At 43.4% G+C, this 26,069-nt stretch overlaps 1 protein-coding gene across 1 annotated transcript in view; it reads left to right on the top strand.

Annotated features, from left to right (window-relative positions):
* Window positions 1-25,536, top strand: part of LOC124712133 (protein lethal(3)malignant blood neoplasm 1) — a 146,692-nt gene extending 121,156 nt beyond the window's left edge. Inside the window, exons 4-6 of the mRNA XM_047242431.1 lie at window positions 299-532; window positions 4,487-5,336; window positions 21,776-25,536. Of these exons, the coding sequence (XP_047098387.1) occupies window positions 299-532; window positions 4,487-5,336; window positions 21,776-22,016 (1,325 nt within the window). The 3' untranslated portion in view covers window positions 22,017-25,536. The remainder of the gene's footprint in view (window positions 1-298; window positions 533-4,486; window positions 5,337-21,775) is intronic.
* The last annotated feature ends 533 nt before the right edge of the window (window positions 25,537-26,069 follow it).

Raw genomic sequence — 26,069 nt, forward strand, 5'->3', positions numbered from 1 at the left:
TTCGTGAGAAAACTCCAGCACCGTCAACACTTTCGCATTTATGGACGGCTCAGTATTTCTGCAGAGCACTTCCGACGACTTGTTGAGTCCATATCAGGTGTTGCTGCTGCACTACGCTGGGCGAAAGAAGCTCCGCCACGGTATTAGGAAGTATCCGATGACTTTTGTCATCTCAGTGTATATTACTCAACGCCACTTCTCGCTACTGCTCCTTGCGGTGGCAGAGAGATATTTTTCAAGCTGTGATGTGAGCTTGGAAAGATGCGTGAGCGTGTGCCGCTGTGCTGTGTGTCGCCAGCTCTGGACCAGATGCGCACGGCGCCGCGCGCCAGCACGACAGCGCGCCCTGTGACGCAGCCGGCGGCGCCGGAAGCAGCGGCGCGCACCTCGACGGCCCCCGCAGCCCCCGGCTCCACCAGGACGGCGGTCAGGCTCGACGGCGTCAACGGCTGCAGCGGCTGCCTCATCCCCACCACCACGGCTGCCACCCCTCCGGCCATCGGCTCTGAGCTGCAGCCTCCGTTCGTTGGAGGTCAGGTCCAAACCTCTAATGTAGTTTAATCATAGCCACACTGTGTACCGCTTACACAGGAATGTAGTTAGTAACTCGTTAATTAGTGTATTCGCCCACGGAGCATTTACAGCATGATGGACTGATAACCGTAGAGTAAGTCTTGTATGGTGCTTTCTCCATAGATGAAATGCTGTTTCCCGCCGGCCGGGGTGACCGTGCGGTTCTACGCGCTTCAGTCTGGAACCGCGTGACTGCTACGGTCGCAGGTTCGAATCCTGCTTCGGGCATGGATGTGTGTGATGTCCTTAGGTTAGTTAGGTTTAAGTAGTTCTAAGTTCTAGGGGACTGATGACCACAGATGTTAAGTCCCATAGTGCTCAGAGCCATTTGAACCATTTTGCTATTTCCCACAAATCTGTGAGCAACTCTAAGCCTTGCATTCGCCCTCACTGATACTGATTTCATTATCACGTTCAAATTCACTTCGCTTCATAGCATTGCAAAAAAATTTGTGAGAGAATTCCTAAGGCACCAAACTGCTGAGGTCATCAGTACCTAGACTTACACACTACGTCACCTAACTTATGCTACGAACAAAACACACACCCATGCCCTAGGCAGGAGTCGAACCTCTGGCGGGAGGAGCCGCTCAATCCGTGACATGGCGCCTCAAACCTCGCGGCCACTCTGCGTGGTCATTGTATTGCTATAATACAAGTATAAGTAGAGTTTTAACACTAATATTGTAATCGGAAGCTACTGGTTTCCGTTCTCTTTGCTACTACATCCACATGACTACTCCACAATTTATCATTTCTCCCTATGTAGGTGGATGTGAACAAAATATTTTCACATTCGGAGGGGAACGTTGGAGACTGAAATTTAGTGGAAAGGTCTCGCCGCAACCAAAAACGCATTTGGTTTAATGATCATCCCAACACGCTTGTCATGCCTGTGGCAGTTCTCTCCTCAAAAAATGGTTCAAATGGCTCTGAGCACTATGGGACCTAACAGCTGAGGTCATCAGTCCCCTAGAACTTAGAACTACTTAAACTTAACTAACCTAAGGACATCACACACATCCATGCCCGAGGCAGGATTCGAACCTGCGACCGTAGCGGTCGCGCGGTTTAAGACTGAAGCGCCTAGAACCGCTCGTCCACTGCGGCCGGCACTTCTCTCCTATTTCGTGATACTACAAAACGAGCTGGGTCTATGATGCCCTCCGTCAATTCAATCCTGTAATGATCACATACCACACAGAAACACTCTAGCGAAGGACGGACAAGCGTGGCTTAGGCGGTCTCTTTAAAAGACATGTTGCATGTTTTAAGTGTTCAGCCAATAGAACACAGTGTCTAATTTGCCATTCCCACAACATTATACAGTCTGCCTCTTCTAAGAGTCGACAGATCCATTTTCTCTGGTGTTTAAGCAGATACTTGCAATTTCGTTTTTGCATTGTGTAGCTGGCTAGACTCAGCCGGAACAAATATCGCTCATCATGTCACGACAGAATGCGTCAGTTTGGTTCCCATTACGAATAAAACGATCTTTACAGGAGAATTTTGTGTGACCATTCGATAGATCGGCCCGAAGCTAGTCCCGTGCGATACTCGTTTCATCGATATGAATTAACAGGTACAGTACAAGACGACGAATGACCAGTACTCCAGAAGTGAGTGAGTAGCGCTGCTGTGTGGCGGTAGCAGTCAGTGCGGGCTCTGGTGGTGCCGTTGCCTCTAGAGAACTGGTGATTCCTCGTGTTTTACTGTTCGTGTTAATGCACACTGATAAAGCGAATATCACACCAGACTAATTTTGGTCCGTTCTATCGAACAGGCATGCAAAATTCTGCTTTAAAACAATTTTTTTCGTATTGGGAAACAGACCGACGCTTTCCGTCGACTCTGGGTGTCGCATAGTTCGCGTGATGAGTAGTATTTGTTTGAGCTGACTCCAGCTACACGTTGCAAAAATGATATTGCAGGTATATACAAAAAAGCAGAGAAAAAATGTTCAAATGTGTGTGAAATCCAAAGGGACCAAACTGCTGAGGTCATCTGTCCCTAGACTTACACACTACTTAAACTAACTTATGCTAAGAACAACACACACACACCCATGCGCGAGGGAGAACTCGAACCTCCGGCGGGAGGGACCGCGCAATCCGTGACACGGCGCCTCAAACCGCGCGGCCACTCCGCCGGGCTAAACCAAAGAAAGTGTGCCTGATGTCACTTAAGAGAGACACCCTGTCTATATGATCGTTCCAGTTTAAATTTTTCGTAATTCTAATTCCTAGGTACTTCAATGTATTCACAGCCTTTAGATATGTGTGATTCATCGTTTTGCGCGGCCCCTCCCGCCGGAGGTTCGAATCTTTTCTCGGGCGTGGGCCTGTGTGTTGTTCTTAGCATAAGTTAGTTTAAGTTACTTTAAGTAGTTTGTAAGTCTAGGAACCGATGCTTCAGCAATTTGGTCCCTTAGGAATTCACACACATTTGAGTATTTGAACATTTGTTTCATCGTGTAACCAAAATTTGACGGATTCCTTTAAGTACTCGTGTGGATCATCCCACACTTCTTCATCAGTTCGAGTCAACTGCTAGTTATCGCGCCATACACATATCATGCCTAAACCATTTTTCAATTGGTTTTGATTTTCCAATGCCTTTGCTAGACAGTAAATGACAGCATCATCTGCTAACAATTTAAGAGAGCTGTTCATATTGTCTCCTAAATGTTCTATATAGGCTAGTAACAGCAGAGGGCCTATAACACTTTCCTGGGGAACGTCAGAGTCCTTTCCGTTTTACACGATCATTTTCCATCACTTATTATTAACTGTGACTCTTCCAACAGGTAAATACGAATCCAGTCGCAGAACTGAGACGTTTGTACATAAGCACGCAATTTCATTACAAGCCGCTTGTAAGAAACGGTAGCAAAAACCTTTTGGAAATCTAGCAATATGGAATCAATGAGAGATCCGCTGCCGATAGCACTCATTGCTTCGTGAAAATAAAGACTCAGTTGTGTCTCACAAGAAGGATATTTACTGAACTCGTGCCGACTGTGTGTCAACAAATCGTCCCCGTCCAGGTACCTGAATGATATTTTCACTCTGCAGCGGAGTGTGCGCTGATATGAAACTTCCTGGTATATTAAAACTGTGTGCCGGACCGAGACTCGAACTCGGGACCTTTGCCTTTAGCGGGCAAGTGCTCTACCATCTGAGCTACCCAAACATGACTCAAGCCCCGTCCTCGCAGCTTTACTTCTGCCAGTACCCCGTCTCCTACCTTCCAAACTTTACAGAAGCTCCCCTGCGAACCATGCAGAACTATCCTCCTGAAAGAAAGGAATTACTTCCAGGTAATATATAACTGCGCGGGATTAGCCGAGCGGTCCAGGCCGCTGCAGTCATGGACTGTGCGGCTTGTCCCGGCGGAGGTTCGAGCCCTCCCTCGGGCATGGGTGTTCTTGTCCTTAGGATAATTTAGGTTAAGTAGTGTGTAAGCTTAGGGACTGTTGACCTTAGCAGTTAAGTCCCATAAGACTTCACGCACATTTTCTAAATTTGTAACTGGCATTCAGTACTCTGTTGAGTACAATCTTGAGTGGTTCTGGATGTCGTTACAGTCATCGATGTATTCAAAAAAATGGTTCAAACGGCTCTGAGCACTATGGGACTTAACATCTGGGGTCATCAGTCCCCTAGAACTTAGAACTACTTAAACCTAACTAACCTAAGGACATCACACACATCCATGCCCGGGGCAGGATTAGAACCTGCGACCGCAGCAGTCGCGTGGTTCCAGACTGAAGTGCCTAGAACCGCTCGGCCACTCCGGCCGCCAAGTCATCGATACACCATACTCTCCTGTCACGTGGGAGTAGCTAAGTTATAACGAATCCCACATTTGTACAGAATGCTACCTACACACGAACTTTATTTTCTTGTAACAGGTCCCCCATCCGCTGGAGCACCTGGAAGACCTAGTCCCGCATCCGTTGGAACACTTCGGCAACCTGGAGGCGTCGGCGGTGGTTTCAGCACAGGAGACAGAACTGCCAGTGGCTTCGGTGGTGGCCAAGGCGGCGGAGCCGGAGGCGGCGTCCAAGATCGCATTGGAGGTGGCGTCGCAGATCGTACTGGTGGGAGCTTCGGAGGTGGAGCTCCAGGTAGTGCTGTAGGCGGCGTCGTCGGCATCTCTAGGGCTCCTGTGGCAGGTGGCAGTGCCGGTAGCTTTGGGGGCGGTGCTGGAGGCGCTGGGAGTGTCGACAGAGGAGACGGTGGGAGCGGCTTCGGAGGGCAGCGCCCTGGCCTGCCAAGGCAGCCAACTATCGGCACAGCAGCTCAGCCCGGCAGACCTTCCCAACCAGTGGGGCAGCAGCCGGCGTTCGGAGCGCGACCCTTCGCCGTCCCAGCACAGACGCCCTCGGGAGTTGGCGGCGCTCCCGGCCAGCAGGTGACAGGCCCAGCTTCCGCTCGGCCAGGGCCGCAGAACGCTGGTGCCCCATTTGGAACCGCTGGTGCCCCATTTGGAACCGCTGGTGCCCCATTTGGAACCGCTGGTGCCCCATTTGGAACCGCCGGTGCCCCATTTGGAGGTGAGGCGTCGCCTCCGGGCACTCGGCAGCAAGGCGGCGAGCGCCCGACCGCGTTCGGTGGGCGGCCATCCTCCGGCCCTGGAGCTGCCGGTGGTGGCGTCCCAGCCTCGAGTGGCGGACTGGGTGTTCCGCCTGGAGAGCCCGTCAGGGACGGACTCCCGCCGGGAGTCACCATGCAGGACGTTATGGATGCCCTGCTCTACAGGTACGTAACTCCCACCACAGCAAACAGCCAACATCTACATCTATATGTACATGGTTACTCTGCAATTCACACTTAAGTTTCCTTTAATTTACGTCTATGGTCACAATCTTTTTTGTTTAACAGATTACCGGTTTCGGTCTTTAATGACCATCATCAGATTTGCAGCAAAAATGGGAAAAATATAAATACACTCGCAAACTGTAGACAGCTTACGAACAATACATAGAGCATATTGAAAAGTAGTACTGATAAAATTTACATTTGTGCGCTTTAAATATGAAGAGGCATAACTGTTTCATAAAAACAAAGTCCTAATGTACTGCAGCCATAGTGGCATCGTCAAATGTTAACTGCGGAATCAGCACCAGCATCGTCAAATACATATAAGACACATCACATGCACGAGTCCTGTAGTCAGTAAAACTACTGTTCAAAACAAGCTGTCGTACAGTAGCCACAAGATGTTTGTGTTGTAAGTTCACTAGATGTCGCTAATGTCGGCATACACTAATTTTCAATAATTAATTGAAACAGTGAAAATAAAGGGGGATACAATAGTTGAAGTCTGTAATAAGCTTATAATGTATAAAAGGTATTACAGTAATAAAAAGCAATAAAAACAAGAGCACGACAAAAGTAATATTGTTAAAAAGAGGAATAGTTAAAAAAAAGTGGTTGACATATGCTCTAGTGCCAATATTCTAGACAATGGCATAAATATTAAACACCGTTGATATAGAACCGGGTAATATTAAACAACATAAAACAAATCGCTAAAGGAGCCTTTTATGCCATTTTAAAGTGATTAAGTTTCTGTCATTAACGTATACTGCAGATTTTGAGCTTGATCTCCTGCTATATATATTACTCATACGTATAAACTCAATAACTTGAAAAAGGCCTAAACTTGGGTCGTAATTAAATAAACAACAATACAGTCAAATTGAGGTCTGTTCATTTTAAAGTTCTGCTTTGTCTGTGTTAGTGAAATATAAATTATTCGACCAGAAAATCTCACTAATCAGCGACATATCAATAGTATTTTTTTCTGTTGAAACCGGTTTATGAATCTGTTGCCTACTTTCGGTTGGTACGTTTCGTTGTTGGTTTGCCTCACACCATCGGAGGAAGCTTATTCAATGTGTACAAAAGTGTTTGTGAATAATTTTGAAGTTCAGTGCTTCATTTTTGGACCAAATTCTTCCGCTTTTGGAGGCCTCTCAGTGTAATGCAAGAAAATCAGATCCTGATGGTACAACACAGCCACAGATAGCGATTGGAAAGAGTAAATAAAGCACCGATAATTCTGTGTAGGGGGCGAAACAAGTTCAAGAGGCGGTACGGATAGAGTGGTGGATATTAAATAAATTATTCAGTTTTAGGAAACTTTATTTATTTAGCTGAACATGAGAACTGCTCAGAACCAGTGTACTTAGCATGGAAAGAAAAAGATCGATACTCCAACAGTTATAAATTGGGCAACGTTAGCGAAGACGGATGCTGTGTGGAGAAACTGCGAATTTACGATCTGTGTTAACTACTAAACTGATGCTGGCAGCCGGCTGGGGTGGCCGAGCGGTTCTAGGCACTACAGTCTAGAACCGCGCGACCGCTACGGTCGCAGGTTCGAATCCTACCTCGGGCATGGATTTGTGTGTAGTCCTTATGTTAGTTAGGTTTAAGAAGTTCTAAGTTCTAGGGGACTGATGACATCAGAAGTTAAGTGCCATAGTGCTCAGAGCCATTTGTACCATTTTTGAGGTTTGCATGAACAGCGATATCCACAGCACGTTCCTGTACGTGGACACAAAGTGCCTCATCTTGTGACCTTATATCCACGACAGAATGGCTGTCGAAGGTGACGTGACTCTGGATTAGCAGCATATCTTGCCTCGAGACTTCTAGACAGCTCAGTTATCTGCCCAATAGATCTGAATTCTCACCCTTTCTATCGTCAGAATTTCAATAAAATTTAATAATCAATGACGAAACGAACTAATTGAAAGTAACCCAACTTCCTAACGGCTACAACAAGGAAGACAATGGTGACCTCTTATCGCTGTAAAATAGCAAGAAACGTATTATAGACTAACAAAATGCCGTTACACAATTGCTAAAAAAAGTTCTCCATTGCGTTGCATACTTAGTGGAAGATATTAATTACGGTCTCGAAACATTTTTTATAGTACCCAAAGGAATTTGTTGGAAGATCTTCTGGATATTGGCTTCCCGGTTTTCTTATAACTATGAAAAGAAGTTAACGAACTCCCAGCAGGAAAGCGATACGCAAACTACAGATCAAGCCCCGCTCTGTTAGCATACTGAATGCGGGCGCCATCCTATTGAAATTACTCCGCAGCGTCATTTCCTGTGTTAAACATTTTTCACAATAATTCTTCTTGCAGCGTACTGCGGTATACAACATTGATACGAATCGATTACAACAAGAAAGAAAAACACTCTAGTCACATAATTAATTAAAACAATTTATAATTTATAATTTATTTATTTATTTATAATTTATAATAATTTATAATAATAATAATTAATTAAATTTAATTAAATTTATAATAATAATTAAAAATACTCATGTTCGTTTAGCGTGGCAATGAACATAATGTTACGGGAATTTCATATCAAGATACGTCAAGAACCGACTTCTAACTCTTACTTTGCTTTCATTTTGCAACAGCGAGAGATGAATAAGCATTTGATATGGCTGCAAGGTGACAATTATAGAACTATATGAAATAAAATCGCCATATATTCTGAATGGTTTGCATTAGGACCTTCAAATTGCATGGTTGGCCGCGGGGGATGATGGGAATTACCATGCGCATATGGTTTGGATTAGCGACGAAGCCCACTTTTATTTGGATGGGTTCGTCAATAAGCGAAATTGAAGCATTTGGGAGACTGAGAATCCGCATTTCGTGATCGAGAAGTCTCTTCACCCTCAACGGGTGACTGTGTGGTGTGCAATGTCCAGTAATCGAATAACCGGTGAGATATTCCTTGATGGCATGGTGACTACTGAACGGTACGTGAAAGTTTTGGAAGATGATTTCATGCCCACTATTCACGTGACCCTGATTTCGACAAGATGTGGTTCATGAAAGACGGAGCTCGACTCCATCGGAACAGGAGAGCGTTTGATGTCCTGGAGGAGCACTTTGGGGATCGCATTCCATCTCTGGGGTACCCAGAGGACATTGGCATGAGTCTCGATTAGCCGCCATATTCTCCGGATGTAAACATGTGCGACTCCCTTTTGTGGGGCTATATTAAAGACAACGTGTACAGTAATAACCTCAAAACCATTGCTGAGCCTAAAACAGCCATTCAGGACGTCATCGGTAGCATCGATGTTCCAACACTTCAGCGGGTCGTGCAGAATTTCGCTATTCCTCTGCGCCACATCATCGCCAGTGATGGCATGCTTATGGAACATGTTATAACCTAAATCGGAAAATCTGTAGTGAAGTTTACATTTTGAATAAAGTGAGTGCAAACAGTAGTTTATAACTAATGTACGGTTGTTTCATATAGCTCAATACTTGTCACCCTGCATATTTGTTCAACGATACTGCCGTCAGATGTGAAAGAACCTCTCTTTTACCAGGTGACGGCAAATGTATGCAAACGATATTGACATACTTTATACTGTTTTCACGATGTTCTGTATGCATGCAACCAGTATCTGCAGATTATGACGAAACGGTTTGTGGGTCGTTGTCACATCTGAAGATGACAGTTATTGTGCCGAAACATGTATTGTGAATGTTTACACTGATTAGTGGAGATCTTGAAGTAATAAATTATTATTTGAACATTAATTATAATGTTACACACTTCCATTCGACGATGCGTCAGTCCAGAATGAATTTTCACTCTGTAGTGGAGTGTGCGCTGATTTGAAACTTCTTGCTAGACTAAGACTGTGCGTCCTTTCCAGGTTTGAGTCGCAGTCAGACACAAGTCAGTCCATAAGAAATTACGAGTCTAGAAATTACAGATATAACTTTTAAGCACACTAAAATTCTAGCTCTCTGTTAATACCAACTTGCCTTACAAACTAAATCAGCATCTCGTAAATTAGTCTTGTGGTAAACCAGATTCTTAAAAGTGTGAGAAATACATTGATAGCCTTACTAAGGAAACTAACGAATCATCCCAGCATTAACGATCGGTGATTTAAAAAGAAAAAAAGCTACCCTAAAAGTGTGGAGAACCTGTATTACAGTAGATAGGTGTCTGAGGAACTGGGCTGCAGTTCCACCTTAGACGAGTGACGCTTCGGCATCTGTTAGCGGCCTGGAGAAGACAGAAAAAGCTCGTTGGAGCAGCGCCAGGCGGGCACAGCTCCATTCACGTCGCGTCGACTGGTCGTAAAACAGCCTGACGCTGCACACTTTATATTCCCTACTACATTTCTCACGTAATCAAATTACGTCATCACATACGTCCCTTCCTCAGTCTTACCGGGATTCCATGCTCTGCACAGTAGCAACATTATGAAGATATACCTATGGTGTTGCACATAATCTACACTACTGGCCATTAAAATTGCTACACCAAGAAGAAAAGCAGATGATAAACGGGTATTCATTCGACAAATATATTATACTAGAACTAACATGTGATTACATTTTCACGCAATTTGGGTGCACAGATCCTGAGAAATCACTATCCAGAACATCCACCTCTGGCCGTAATAGCCGCCTTGATACGCCTGGGCATTGAGTCAAACAGAGCTTGGACGACGTGTACATGTAAAGCTGCCCATGCAGCTTCATCACGATACCACAGTTCATCAAAAGTAGTGACTGGCTTATTGTGACGAGCCAGTTGCTCGTCCACCATTGACCAGACATTTTCAGTTGGTGAGAGATCGGGAGAATGTGCTGGCCAGGGCAGCAGTCGAACATTTTCTGTATCCAGAAAGGCCCGTACTGGACCTGCAACATGCGATCGTGCACTATCCTGGTGAAATGTAGGGTTCCGCAGGGATCGAATAAAGGGTAGAGTCACAAGTCGTAACACATCAGAAATGTAACGTCCACTGTTCAAAGTGCCGTCAATGCGAACAAGAGGTGACCGAGACGTGTAACCAATGGCACCCCATACCATCACGCCGGGTGATATGCCAGTATGGCGATGGCGAATACACGCTTCCAATGTGCGTTCACAGCGATGTCGCCAAACACGGATGAGACCATCATGATCCTGTAAACAGAACCTTCATTCATCTGAAAAAATGATGTTTCGCCATTCGTGCACCCAGGTTCGTCGTTGAGTACACCGTCTCAGGCGCTCCTGTCCGTGATGCAGTGACAAGGGTAATCACAGCCATGGTCTCCGAGCTGATAGTCCATGCTGCTGCAAACGTCGTCGAACTGTTCGTGCAGATGGTTGTCTTGCAAACGTCCCCTTCTGTTGACTCAGGGATCGAGACGTGCCTGCACGATCGGTTACATCCATGCGGATATGATGCCTGTCATCTCGACTGCTAGTGATACGAGGCCGTTGGGATCCAGCACGGCGTTCCGTATTACCCTCCTGAACACACCGATTCCGTATTCTGCTAACAGTCACTGGATCTCGACCAACGCGAGCAGCAATGTCGCATACGATAAACCGCAATCGTGATAGGCTACAATCCGACCTTTATCTAATTCGGAAATGTGATGGTACGCGTTTCTTCTCCTTACACGAGGCATCACAACAACGTTTGACCGGGCAACGCCGGTCAACTGCTGCTTTGTATGAGAAATCGTTTGGAAACTTTCCTCATGTCAGTACGTTGTAGGTGTCGCCACCGGCGCCAACCTTGTGTGAATGCTCTGAAAAGCTAATCATTTGCATATCACAGCATCTTCTTCCTGTCGGTTAAATTTTGCTTCTGTAGCACGTCATCTTCGTGGTGTAGCAATTTTAATGACCAGTAGTGTAATGGCCTTTATCGGTATTATGGATGAGATATGAAGGTTGTTAGCTAATGGTGGACAGCACCTCGCTGCTCGAATTCTTTAAAGAAACTTCTACCAATCAATTCACTTGCGTGATAGTTGATGGCAGTTGGAAACAATCACCCACAATAACAAATTTTGTTTAACTATCGAAGGAGATAAACAAATTTTGCTGTGTTTTATACCGTCAATTTGCAATAAAAATACAAAATGTATCCTTCTTTAGCCTTTGAAAATGGAAACTTATCCCTCCTATGGTACGAATTAATAAAAGTGCATACCCTGTGAAACATAGGAGATGGTCAAAAATGTAGAAACAACGCGAGAAATTAATACTTGAAAATGATTGCAGTTGCTAGCCCATCTTGCTTGTTGCACTGTTGTATTTGACCACTAACGGCAATTGTACAATGTCCTCAACACGTTGCAAGTGTCAGTCATGGTTAGAACAGTGCTCAGTGTAGTGGTGAGTGGATTATGTCGTAGTTATGTCACTTGGAAAAATTGATGGTGCTCGTATGGTGGGTGATTTTGTAAACAAAGTAGCCGAAGTATTTGGTGTTTCAGGAGGCACCGCATCGAAGACGAGGAAAAACAAGAGCCACTAACTCTCAATGGGGACGAAAGTGTCTGTTGAGTGACCGTGAATGACGTTCGTTCAAGAGGATTGTCATGAAAAATAATAGGACATCTGCAAAAGTCTCAGGAAACCTAGTGTTGCACTCGTGAACGCTATCAGAACCAAAACAACACCAAGTAACCTCCATAATCAGGGAATAGCAGCGTTAGCTGGAATTCCAAAACCACTTATCAGTGATACAAATGATAGTAACAGGACAACGTGGTGCCGAAGCCATAAAGCCTAGACTATGGAGCAATGGAAGGAAGTGATTTGCTCCTATGAGTCTTGTTTTACATTATTTACGCCCAAAAAGTGAAAGATGTTAGGGTTCGGCTTCGATTTCGGTAGCCATAACGTGGTACTCTAACGGCTCCATGACTACATGTTAACGTTACTGCCATGTGTTATATGATCATTTTGACTAATCAGGTCTATCCTGTGCTACAGTGTTTTTTCCAAGGATGATTCTGTGTTCTAAGACTCTGTTCACACAGCGCCCGCGCCCTGGCTTTGTGAGCACCAGGATGAATTATCGCATCTTCCCTGGCCACCAAAGTCACCATATTTCGATATTATTGACCGTTCGTGGTCTACTTTTCGAGAGTAACGTGCGTGATTGCTATTCCTCTCCATCATCGTTTAGTTTCTAATGCCACCGTTTCTCCTTTCCCGTATTAGGCAGGATGATGTGTATCATTTTTGGTATTTTCATATTTTTGACCACGTACTGTACGTTACAAATTGTCAGTATACGAGAGTTAAGAAATAGACCTATTTGTACTATGACATCTTCATGTAAACGCTATTAACTCTGAATATCTTCAAGTCTGGAAGAGAGGTTTACGAAGTGAATTCAGAGCCTGGTAAAAGGATTCTGCCGTAGACAATACTGTGTGATCAGAGAAGTCAAACCAATGGACTACTCGAAGAGAATAGAGATCTCTCAGAATAAAGTTAAAACTATGTTATCAATTGAGAAAAAAGGTATCAGACAGATTACCGGTGTTCAGCCTTTTATACGTCTCTTATGTGAGAATGAAAATGTTTGTGATCCATCAGAGTTATACAAAATATGCATTCATCAGTAGTCGCGAAGTTAAATAAAATTTTTATTGGTACTGGTAAATATTCAAAATTCTTGAAATCTACGCCCCCCCCCCCCTCCACGTCACGAGATAATTACATCACATGCAGCTACAGCAAACAAGCGAAGATGAAAGAGAAAAGTCTCTCATAAGTATGAAGAAATTTCCAGCGGGATTATGATCCGTGCACAGTATGTTAGTTCTGAATCCAGTCTCGCGTGTAGTGTGAATGTGATTTGTCATTTTCTTGATGTGTTGAAATACTAGTTATCGAAACCATTTTACAACAGAGTGAAAGAGATACTGCAGACAATTACAGCCCAAATTCTTTGTTTCCAGTGTTTTCAAAAGTTTTTGAGAAAGCACTGTATAGGAGAGTAATAACACATCTCGGTATACATAATTTTCTGTCGGGCACACAGTTTGGCTGCAGCAAACGAGTATCCACAGAAAACGCAACTTATTCTTTTGTGTGTGAGGCACTTTCAGGGTTAACGATAGATTAAGATAGCACGTATTTTCTTTGATTTAACAAGAGCAGTTGATTGTCTGGACTGTGCAGTACTTTTTCATTATGGGATTAGGAAAAAATATATGAACGGCTTACTTCATATCTGGAAAGTAGGAAGCAGTGTTGTCCTTCAGTATTAATAAACAGGAAAGAGGTTTGAATCTGAGTGGAGTCATTTGAAGTGAATGGCGCCACAGGGTTCAGAACTAAATCCACTGCAATTCTTGATCTCAACGGCCTGCCGTTAAATGAGATAGATGCGTCAATGTTTTTCTCTTTGCAGATGACGCAAATTTGATTGTGGAAGACTTTGAACGTGCTTATAAATGACGCAGGTAGCGGGGTAGCCAGTAAGATCAGCACTGAACTTCAAGGAACAAATTACTGCAAAATAGTAACAAAACGCGATGCATACAGTTTCCGATACGAAACTCATGTAAACCTAAAATTTCACTGTCGTAACGTGATCAGATAGTCGGTGAAGTAGGACATTTTAAATTCTTTAAAATGGGGTAGATGGAAGGCTTTCATGGAATCATCAGGTGCAAGATCTTGTGCAGGAACTGAATGGTGCTGTCTTCACTTTAAGAATGTTTTCCACAGGCTCTTACACTGAAACACGAAGGTTTGTCTACTTTGCCCAATTTCACCCTACTATCTCGTATGGTGTTATATTTGGGAACAAGTGTGTGCACTCTCCAAGAATAGTCTCAGCCAGCAATAGACGGTCAGATCGAGCAGCCGTGTCTGTTAGCGAGCTCCGTGTAGGCTGTCATTCAAGTGTCTCTAAATCCTATCCCTGCCATTCCTCTACATATTTTCCATCATGGGATTTGTTGTTGATAATATTACTCATTCAGAAGAAACTATAGCATTCATTCACTGAAGACTAGACGGCAAAACAATATGTGCTTGGATAAAATTTCCGTAAGCATTGTACCGAAAGGTGTGCACTATTGGGCGGGTTTCATTTTCAATAGGCTTCCAGAAGAACGAAAAAAAATTGAATGATAAACGTGAAGTATTCAAATTCAAGTTGAGAGGTTTCCTTGAGAGGTGCTCCTATTCTGTAAAAGGCTTTTTGCCGATTCCCGTAAGAGTTCGGGCACTGTTTGTTCATCAGCACAGAAGAAGATCAAATGGCCGGTGAGCCTTAACTATATATGTATGAAGATGGTATCTGTTCTTTCGGACATGTCCGAGTAATGAGTATAATGGGTAGGGGTACTGTGAATATAGTGCAGGACAATAAGTTGGGAATGTGGGTCTCACGGGAAGCGTGCCAGAGATAAGTCCCTGCAGTCGCACTATCGTATGTGTTCTCGGTGGCTGAGATGGCTAGAGCGTCTGCCATGTAAGCAGGAGATCTCGGGTTCGAGTCCTCGTTGGGGCACACATTTTCAACTGTCCCCGTTGATTTATATCAACGCCTGTATGCAACTACAGGTATTCGTTGCATTGTAATTACAATAATTGCTTGCAGAGTTTGGTAGAGGAAGGGCGGGCTTAACGGCCACATAGGTTTCGACATATTTTTAGTGAACTTGTAATTGAACTAGAAATATCAAATCACAGTGTACAGTCAGACTATCATACCTAACAGATTTTTTTTTTTTTTTTTTTTTTTTTTTTTTTTTTTGCATTCTCGTTGGATAAGTAATGTACCTAAATAATCAAACCAACATTTGAAGCTGTCTGTAAAACAATTTTACGACAGCCAACGTACATTTTACGTAACTACTACGAAGATAAGATAAGAAAAATTAGGGTTTACAAGTACAGACAGTCGTTTTTCCCTCTCTATTTCCGAGTAAAGGAAGAAAGGTGATACAATGTAAACTTCACCGTACACCCCGTAAGGTCTTACGGAGTATATGTCGAGATGTAGACTTTGAATAAATAATCCAAAAAGTACTGAAGCGGCCATTGTGCCACGGTTTCTGGCATAGTGGCTAAATAGCACAAAAGAGCTAAATAAATTGACGAAACTAGTTTTACTTTCGAAAAAGAAACCTGGCTTTGTCTGCAGTATAAATTACATGTTGAGAGCAAAACATTAATTATATATTAGAATTAATTTTTTCCTAGAAAAATTCGACATTACTGTCGAGAAATAACAAAATGATTAAAACACTTTTAGACACAGTTTTTGCAAAATAGACATTTTCCTCCTCACCAATAACCGCTCACTGTTGATGGGCCTACATTGTACATCCTGGACGCGTTACCTCAACCCCAATATTGGAAACCTTTTACAGATACCACAAACCCTCCACTTTCCAGACATTTTGGTCTCCTTGGTCAAATTATGAGGATGGTTATTCCTCTAGAGCAGTTAAAATCCTGCCCCCATTGTTGATCTTTATCTGTCAGGCCGACGCATGTTGTCTCCAGCAACAGTAAATAGCCGAAAACTTCTCTTGTAACTGTGCTTCGTCGCCAAACATATATATTGGCAACAAGCACTATACACGGGGGGTGAGACTGCCACCAAACATCAGGCACCCACACCTATATGCACAAATATTGAAATGACTACATTTTTTTTTTCGAAGGTAGGCTACATTTATTCAATGACATAAAAATACCCAACTTCAATAGATCGTTGTACAACATTCCTAGCCTGTGACAGTCCAGCTTTGAGTCTGACTCCGTTTAGTACACAATGCAGCCTATCCGACGTAGACAATCTTGAGCAGCAGTGGATTGTCTTCGGACTGGTCAGGATGAGCCGCGATGATCTAAGAAATCCTGCACGAACACACGTAGAAACTCTGCCGTTTAAACAACGGGGCGCTACTTATAGATTGGTGTGCAGTGATATCACAGCTTCGCACTATTTGTTTCACGTAATGAGTGAAACATAGTTCCGTGCTGATAGTAACCTCTGCAGACGTCCGCTAAAATTTACTAACGTTCTGGTTTCGCCTGACCGTGTATGGTGACCCGTTCACCGTCCGTTGCAGAAAGGAAGTCTACCTGGCAGGAGTTACGACTCTGGGGTCACATCAATTTCCTTTTCTTGTTTGAGTTAAAAATGGACTGACGCCCTCCAAATACCTTCGTGTTGTGCTCCAGGTCGATTTTTAGTAAAAAAACATCTCTTCTTCAACTTATATCAGCATTCGATATGTATTTGACCAGTTCTGTATTGTTCTCTGTGTGTCATTTGGATCGCACGACTGGCACGATCCTTTGCGCTTATGTGTGTATACTAGAGATGTTTGCAAAAAATAAATCATTTTTTCGGTATTTGATACGGATTGTTATGAATTACACTGCGTAAATATTACGCTTATTATTAATCACAAATATTATCATCATTTATTATGACTCTCCATCTCAGAATAGCACATACACCCCATGTCCTCCACTACTTGTTGGATATATTCAAATCTCTGTCTCCTCTACAGTTTTTACCTTCTGCAACTCTGTCTAGTACGTAGAGGTCACTCCCTGATGTCGTTAACATATGTGCTATCATTCTTTCCCCTTTCTTTGACAGCGTTTTCTGTATGGTCCTTTTTCGCCGATTCTGCGATGAACTCATTCTTATCTTATCCGCCCACTTAATTTTCAACATTCTTCTGTAGCGTCACTACTCAAACGCTTCGATCCTCTTCTTTTCCGGTTTTTCCACTGTCCATGATTCACTACCATACAATACTGTGCTCCAAACATATATTCTCAGAAATTTGGTTCTCAAATTGAGTTTCTTTTTAATACCATCAGACTTCAGTTGGCCAGGAACGCCCTCTTTGCTTCTGCTTGTCTGCTCTTTGTGTCGTCCTTGTTTCGTCCGAAATGAGTAATTTTGCTTCCAAGGTAGCAGAATTCCTTAACTTCATCACCTTCGTGGTCAGCAATCCTGATATTAAATTTCTCTATATTCTCATTTCGGCTACATCTCATTAAGTTTATCATATCCCGGTTTACTCTCAGTCCGTATTTTGTACTCATTACACCGTTCATTCCATTCAACAGATCGTGTAATTCTTCTTCACTTTCACCGCAGATAATAATGTCATTAGTGAATCTTGGCATTGGTTCCTTCTACCCTGGATTTTACTCCCACTCTTAAACCTTTTTTCTTATTTCCGTTATTGATTCTTCGATGCACAGATAGAAAAGAAAGAGCGAAAGACTACATACTTGTTTCACATCCTTTTTCACAGGAACACTTCGTTCTTGGTCCTCCAGTCTTATTGTTCCATCTTGGTTCTTGTACACAATGTACAGTATATTACCGGTCTTTCCCTGTAGCTTACTCCCATTGTCGTGAGAATTCCGAACATCTTGCGCCAGTTTACACTATCGAACGCGTTTATAGGTCTACGAATCCCATGAGTGTGTCTTGGTTTTTCTTCATTCCCGCTTTCCTTATCAATCCAGACGTCAGGACTGCCTCTTTATTGTCTACACTTTCCTCAAGTCAAACTGGTCATCGTCTAACGGACCCCCAATTTCCTTTACCATTCTTCTGTATATTACCTTCGTCAGTACCGTGGATGCATGTGTAGTTAAGCTGATTGTGCATCAGTTTTGCTCTTACGTGCCATTTCTATCTTCAGAATTATGTGAATTATATTTTTTCGAAAGTCTGATGGTAAATGACCAGGTTCATAGATTCTACACACCATCTTAAATAGTAGTATGCTTTTCACTTCCACCAGTGATGCTAGGCACTCCGATATAATGTTATCTATATCTTCTACCTGATTTTATCTGAAGTCTTCTAGAGCTCTTTTAAGTTCTGACTGACACTGAATCACCTCTGTCATCTATATCGACTCAAATTTCCTCTCTTCTTTCGTCATCAGACAAGTTACCCTTCCTCATAGAGGCCTCCAATGTAATCTTGCCACTTGTCCGCTGTCTCTTTTGCGTTTAACAGTAAAATTCTCACAGCAATTTTGCTGTTAACAACCCTTGCTTCTAATTTACCGAAAGTTATTTTGACTTTTCTGTACGCTGAGTCAATTCTCCCGACGGTCTTCTTTTTCGATTTCTTCACATCTTTCCTGCAGCCACTTCGGCCTGGCTGCCCTGCACTAGCTATTTATTTCCATTTCTAAGGGTTTTATATTGATATTTTCCGGTATGTCCCTGGGCATTTTTGTACTTGCTTCCTTCGGCGATCATTGGAAGTATTTTATCTGTTGCCCGAGGTTTCTTCGTAGTTACGTTCGTTGTATCTACGTTTGTCTGCCCTGCATCTGTTACTGCCCTCTTTGGAGATGGCACTCGTCTTCCATTGAACTGCCTACTCTGGATTTCCTAATGACAGTATCGGTCTGCTTAGCGATCTTAAAACACATATCTTCACTGTACAGTACTTCACTATCCCACTTCCTTTCGTCTCCATTTCTTCGGTCGATTCTCTTGAACTTTACTTTTCATCATACTTAAATTGTGATATGATGTATATTTGCTCCTGGATATCCCTTAAAATTTAATATGTTTTCGGACTCTCTGCCTATTCATGATGTAATTCAGCTGGAAGCTACTCGTGTCTCCCGGTCTTTACCAAGTATATCTCTTGCTCTTATGATTCTTGAACACAGTATTCGCTATTACGTTTGCAGAACTCAAATAGTCTTTTTCCTCTCTCATTCTTACTGATAAGCCCATATTCTCAGGGCACACTTTATTCTGTTCCTTCAGCTACAATCGCGTTCCAATCTTCCATGGCTATTAGATTTTCATCGCCTCTTACAGACTGAGTTACACGTTAAATATCCTCATATACCTTTTCTGTCTTTTCATCCCCTCATTGTGACGTTAGGTTGTATACCAGAACGTCGTTGGTGTCGTTCGTTTGCTGTCGAATCTGATAAGAAGTACCCATAAGTGACACCAAATATGTTAGAAGAAAGAATTTGTTCAGGGCGAGTATATTGGACATTGGCTGGCCGTTTTGTCTGCCTAGACTCGGGCCCACAAAAGTTGTTGTTAGTTGGCGATAAACTTTTTCGATCATTAACTACTCTCAAAAGCTAACTAATGTAAATTTGTAATAATTACATAATGTAAAGACCGCCGCTGTTGCTGAGTGGTCAACACGGCTGATGGCGATGCAGAAGATCCAAGTTCGATTCCCGGTACTTTCAGGGAAGTTTATTTGGTGGGGAGGGGGGGGGGGTGTTGGTAAGCGGTTCACCTAGCCTCGTCAGACCAACTGAAGAGCTACTCGACCGCTTACTAGCGGTTCCAAGATCAAGAAACCCGGCAACGACCAGGAGAGTGCTGTGTTGACCAAATGCCTCTCCCATATCACGTCCAGTTACGCCAGTGGCAGGGATGATGCGGTGACAGGTCGCACGCGATCGCCCCATCAAGGACCAAAACACGGAATCCTCCTTTTTTTACACAAAGTGAGGTTTCAAAACCACATAAATCGTAACTACGAGACAAAGTGGTATCCCAGTTCCTTTAAATGACTATGCTTAACTGAGGGGTCTCATGCAGATACCATGCGATTGCAGCACTGTATGGACTAGAAAATTGAAATGTCCCTCATGCCCGTGCTGGCCAGTATGTCCGGCTCTCTCGTATTATCTCCTGTACAAATTCGCACTTGCATATTCCCGCCCGATTAAAACATTTTGCCAGATCAGCGTTAGGGCTGGCTGGACAGGTCAGTCAGTTGACCATGTAACCGTGTAAGAAAAGGTTCCTTCTGAATATTAATCTCCTGGGAACGTTCAAATCAGCGATAACTCCGGTGCAAAGTGAAAATTCATTCATGAAAGAACATGGATTTTTTCTTAAATACACTACTGGCCATTAAAACTGCTACACCAAGAAGAAAACGTGTATTCATTGGACGAATATATTGTACTAGAACTGACATGTGATTACATTTTCACGCAATTTGGATGCATAGATCCTGAGAAATCATACCCAGAACAACCACCTCTGGCCGTAATAACGGCCTTGATACGCCTGGGCATTGAGTCAAACAGAGCTTGGATGGCATGCGCAGGTACAGCTGCCCATGCAGCTTCAACACGATACTACAGTTCCTCAAGAGTAGTGACTGGGTATTGTGACGAGCCAGTTGCTCCGCCACCATTGGCCAGACGTTTTCAATTGGTGAGAGATCTGGAGAAGTGCTGGCCCCGGCAGCAGTCGAACGTTTTCCGTATCCAGAAAGGACCGTACTGGACCTGCAACATGCGCTCGTACATTATCCTGCTGAAATGTAGGGTTTCGTAGGGATCGAATGAAGGGTAGAGCCACGGGTCGTAAGACATCTGAAATGTAACGTCCACTGTTTAAAGTGCCGTCAGTGCGTACAAGAGGTGACCGAGACGTGTAACCAATGGCACCCCATACCATCACGCCGGATGATACGCCAGTATGGCGATGACGAATACACGCTTCCGGTGGGCGTTCACCGCGATGTCACCAAACACTGATGTGACCATCATGATCCTGTAAACAGAACCTTCATTCATCCCAAAATAGGACGTTTTCCCATTCGTGCACCCAGGTTCGTCGTTGAGTACACCATCGCAGGCGCTCCTGTCTGTGATGCGGCGTCAAGGGTAACCGTGGCCATGGTCTCCGAGCTGATAGTCCACGCTGCTGTAAACGTCGTCGAACTGTTCGTGCAAATGGTTGTTGTCTTGCAAACGTGCCCATCTGTTGACTCAGGGATCGAGACCTGCCTGCACGATCCGTTACAGCCATGCGGATGTGATGCCTGTCATCTCGACTGCTAGTGATACGGGGCCGTTGGGATCCGTCACGGCGTTCCGTATTACCCTCCTGAACCCACCCATTCCATATTCTGCTAACAGTCATTGGATGTCGACCATCACGAGCAGCAATGTTGCCATACGATAAACCGCAATGACGATAGGCTACAATTCGACCTTTATCAAAGTCGGAAACGTGATGGTGCGTAATTCTCCTCCTGACACGAGGCATCACAACAACGTTTCACTAGGCAACGCCGGTCAACTGCTGTTTGTGTATGAGAAATCGGTTGGAAACTTTCCTCATGTCAGCACGTTTTAGGTGTCCCCACCGGCGCCAGCCTTGTGTGAATGCTCTGAAAAGCTAATAATTTGCATATCGCAGCATCTTCCTCCTGTCGGTTAAATTTCGTGTCTGTAGCACGTAATCTTCGTGGTGTAGCTATTTTAATGGCTTGTAGTGTATCATTTTTTTGTCTCAAATAACTTGCAGCATGTGTGAAGTTGTGACGTGTCACTGCGCTGTACGGGTGTGCTTACGTGCTGCAGGTTCAACTACACGCTGCCGTACCACGGCCACAACGAGGAGGGCTACCGCAGCGGCAACAAGGTTGGCGGCTACTTTGCGGACGGCCGCGACGGCGTCGGCCGCAACGTCAAGTACCTGGCCAACGAGTTCGGCTACCAGCCCAACATAACGCTGGTCGACCTGCGGCCCGACCAGGCCCACACCGAGGAGGACGAGCGCAACGCGCCGCTGCTCGGATACAAGTTCGAGTGGCTCTACTGAACACCCCCTCCAAGCAGCCGCTCTCACTGCAAGACACTCTGCCTCAGACAGCGATCCATACAACCCCTTCACCGTAGCTACATTAAAATTGCAGATGCGATCTATCTGCACGCATTTCTACTGTAATGTATCATCCCACCATTTACACAGGGTGTTTCACAATTCATGCTACACACTTCTAGGGGTTCCAGAAGGAACTTAGTAGATCAAGTTTTCCCTAGGAACTCATGTCCGGAAACGTCAGAACTATAGACACCAGCACCTGTATATATGTACGTACATAGTGATTCGCTGATAACGTAACCAACTTTTTAGGGTGATGGAGAAGGATAAATGTGTCAGTCTGAGGTAAGAGTCGTAAGATATAAGGGAAAATCATTCTGATACCTCTGGGATTGGAAACACATGTACAGTTACTGTTGTTGTTAAGATTATAGACTAGACCACTTTCAAAGGTAGTAGCATGGACCAAAACAAGGAAGAAATATCCAGTAAACATGGTCATTGAAATTTATATCTGAGAACCTGTGAGAACTTGTTCATCTTCGCGACTGTGAAATACCTCTCCTATTTTGAACAAGTGCTCATAACTCTTACGGAATGCATTTTTGACCTCATGCCTACTGGAGGTTTTTCTTTTTTTGGTCCATACTACTACCTAGGAAGGTTGCCTACCCTAAAATCTTCGCAACAATAGTACAAGTACATGTATTACATTCACAGAGGTATCAAAAAGGTTTTCCCCTATAACTTTCGACGCGTTCGTTTCCTGTACAGGGACCCTCACATCAAAGTGATACATTTTTCCTTCTCCGTCGTCCTAGAAAGTTTGTAAGATCATCACAGAATCATTCTGTGCAGGAATACATTTACAGGCGCTTGCGCGTTTAACTTTGACGCTCTGTAGCGTCGATGAGTGACGTTTCCGGGTGTGGGTTCCCATGTGAAACTTGAACTATTAAGTCCCCTCTACAACCTCTAGAAGTGTGAAAAATGAATTCTGAAACATCCTGTAGAATACCACAACTTCTCATTGTTGTTCTCTATCACCAGTATTTCTAACGGTTGTTGTTCAACCATATTATACAGTATCACACGCCATAACATGACTATCATAAATGTTTAGTCATCACTTCGGAAGGTAAAGTTAGGTAATTAATTACTCTTTGTTTGCGGCTACGCGTGTGTTATCCTGATACATCGAAATCTCGGCGCCACAGGACCCTAGGACGCGTAGTGTAAGCAAAACATAACGGCGCAGCACATTGATATAGTGGAGAATCGTGCGATACTTCGTTTACGGCTTTTGAAGCGAAATAACTCTGCAACAGAAAAATTGCGTCAAGATTTCCGTAGGTGTCTGGATTGGCCTAAGACAATGAAACATTTCTGCTGCTGTCGAAAACGAATTACCACGCGATACTCCACTGAATCAATGGTCTGCGCCATTTGGTTTAGCCTGCTCTGGGGTGCTAGACTACAGTGGTGCGGAGCGTACCTGCAAACAAGCAAATATTTAATTACGTAACTTCATGAATACCCTTCGTATAGTGACTTTGATATCAGTCTTGTGACTGGTTTCGTGCAATTCTCTACACCTCCTCCTTCTTTGACAGACTCTTCGTCACTTACTAGCAGTTACAACTAATATACTGAATTATTTCTTGTATATATTCGAATCTCTGTTCCTCCCTATAATTTTTCCCTCTGTTGTCCGCTCTACTAACATGCAAATTATTCCATGCCCTACCATTCTCGTTCTAGTTATATTTTTTTCCATATAGTCCTATCCTCGTCGATTGTGCGCAGAATCGCCACATTTATTACCTCATCATCATCATAATCACATCACCATCTTCATCATCGTCATAATCATCGGGGCTGCTTTCAGCTGCCCAGGTAGGATGTTACCTAAGCAATTTGCCTTTACCTCCTACTATTGCTAGCTTTCCTTTCTCACCACTGCATCTTATTGTCTTTACTTTCCCTTCAACGCCTTCTTTAGTCTCGTCGAGCAATCTCTTTCATGGACGTCCAACTTGTTTTGTCTTGGCGCGTTCCTTTCCACCTACTAATGAGGGTATACGATGGTGTGCATCCGCGTTGAGCTCCCTATGGCTAATTCCATGGTCTACATCAACTAACTTACCAGACCGGCTATTTTCAGCTTCCTTCTATATTACCAGATATCAAATGCACGGATTACCTTCTCTTCATGGTCCACTTCCATACTTACAGTTAACTCATCTCACCACCTTCCATTCCATCGACGAACCCAATGTCTCCACGCTCTCACTTTCTTGCTGTATTACCATTCGAATATCACCACACTGTCAAAATATTTTCTCAGAAACTCCATGAGCATTGCTAGAATACACGTTACTTTCTCTTCATTTCATATCTTTACCACTGCGTTGCTCCACAATGGATCTTTCACCTTGCAGGAGTGTGTGCGTGTGTGTGTGTGTGTGTGTGTGTGTGTGAGAGAGAGAGAGAGAGAGAGAGAGAGAGAGAGAGAGAGAGAGTGAGAGAGAGAGTGAGAGTTCATGCTGTAATGAAACATTACAAGATGGGAAAACTGTGAGCTGCGTCGGGATTCGAATCGTAAGCTTAACCATTGGCCGACAAGGTTCTTAATCACTGAACAACTCAGGCACGCCTCATGAAACGTTTCAAGGATTCAGTACCAGTAACATTTACCGAATTACCAAATTGCACAGAATCTCTCCTACCCTCTTGCAAAATGTGCTTTCGTGGAGTATGTGTTAGCCAGAACGCGATGATTGGTTTCAGGATGGTTCTTTCACCCTGGCGACGAATGTACGCTGCAAAAATTTCAGAACAAGGACAAGTTATAGATCCTCTCACGTAATCTATTTAAGTTTGCAGTAAACGCAGATAATGGTCTACACTTCGCTACAGAGTGAAAGATTAAATTTTCAAACAAAAACAGCATTCGCCTGCCATTTCCTGTCCCTTAGGATTGCTAGTCAAAGAATGCTTGGTGTCTTTAGATATCACGAGATATGTGCTCGAAGACTGTGCAATTGAAGAGTGCCTGGTTGGAGTACTTCCTTGTTGCTAAAAATTTTTCGTTCTTTTCCGAAAAGAGATTCATTTCATTATCAATTTAACAACTTCGACTTCAAAGTAGCTTTCTTGCTCACTACTAATTACAAAATCCTACTCTCGATAACCTGTCTTTATACAAGCATTATCTCCAATCTTTCTTGTTACTCTCGTTTATAAATAATTTAAAGTTTCCCTCGTATCATATCTAATTACCTGTATGGAGAGGGAAAACGCTCTAAGACTTCGATAAGTACAAACGCAACTCCTTATTTTAAAAGCTATTGCTATTTTATTTCATATCATGTGGACTGCCCTGCGTTCACCGCACTTTGTGTTCGCAGAAATTATAAAAGTGCAAGAATACAGACTACACGCCAAATCTACAAGCAATCTTAGAGCAAGAGACGTTGTCTTTCTTGCCAGCTTTGGTAAACACGAATCATTTGTTGATATGATGATACTGAAATCAATGTAAATGAAATATACTGTACATTTGTATATTTAAAAAATGTAATAAATCTCTTTTGTACTAAACTGGGACTTTAGTGACATATTTTTTTTAAGAAATGGTCAGTGTTTTAATGATGACATCACTTTGATTTTCTGCCATGGTGGCCCAGGGCCAACATCATACGCCAGAGGTAAGTAAATCACTCCTATTTCCTACTGTGATTGGAAGCGTTGTTACGTTTATAGATGGAATCCGGATCCAGATATAAGTACTTCATCCATGATTAATGATCAGCTGGTACCTCCAACTCATCTTCATTTCTCGCTGCACCTTTTGCGTTTGAAAACAACTGTTCACTAGATTTTAGGATTCATTAAAATCCGCCGGTGAGAACAACAAACACCGTGATAAATAACTAAAATTTCAGTTGTACCACAAAATTTATCGGTTACACATTAAGTCACTTGATATTTAACCAAATGATAACGTGGAATGATTTGCAACACGGTTTTCATGGAAATACACGATAT

The sequence above is a fragment of the Schistocerca piceifrons genome, chromosome 8 (assembly GCF_021461385.2).
Source record: "Schistocerca piceifrons isolate TAMUIC-IGC-003096 chromosome 8, iqSchPice1.1, whole genome shotgun sequence".
Classification (NCBI taxonomy): Eukaryota; Metazoa; Arthropoda; class Insecta; order Orthoptera; family Acrididae; genus Schistocerca; species Schistocerca piceifrons.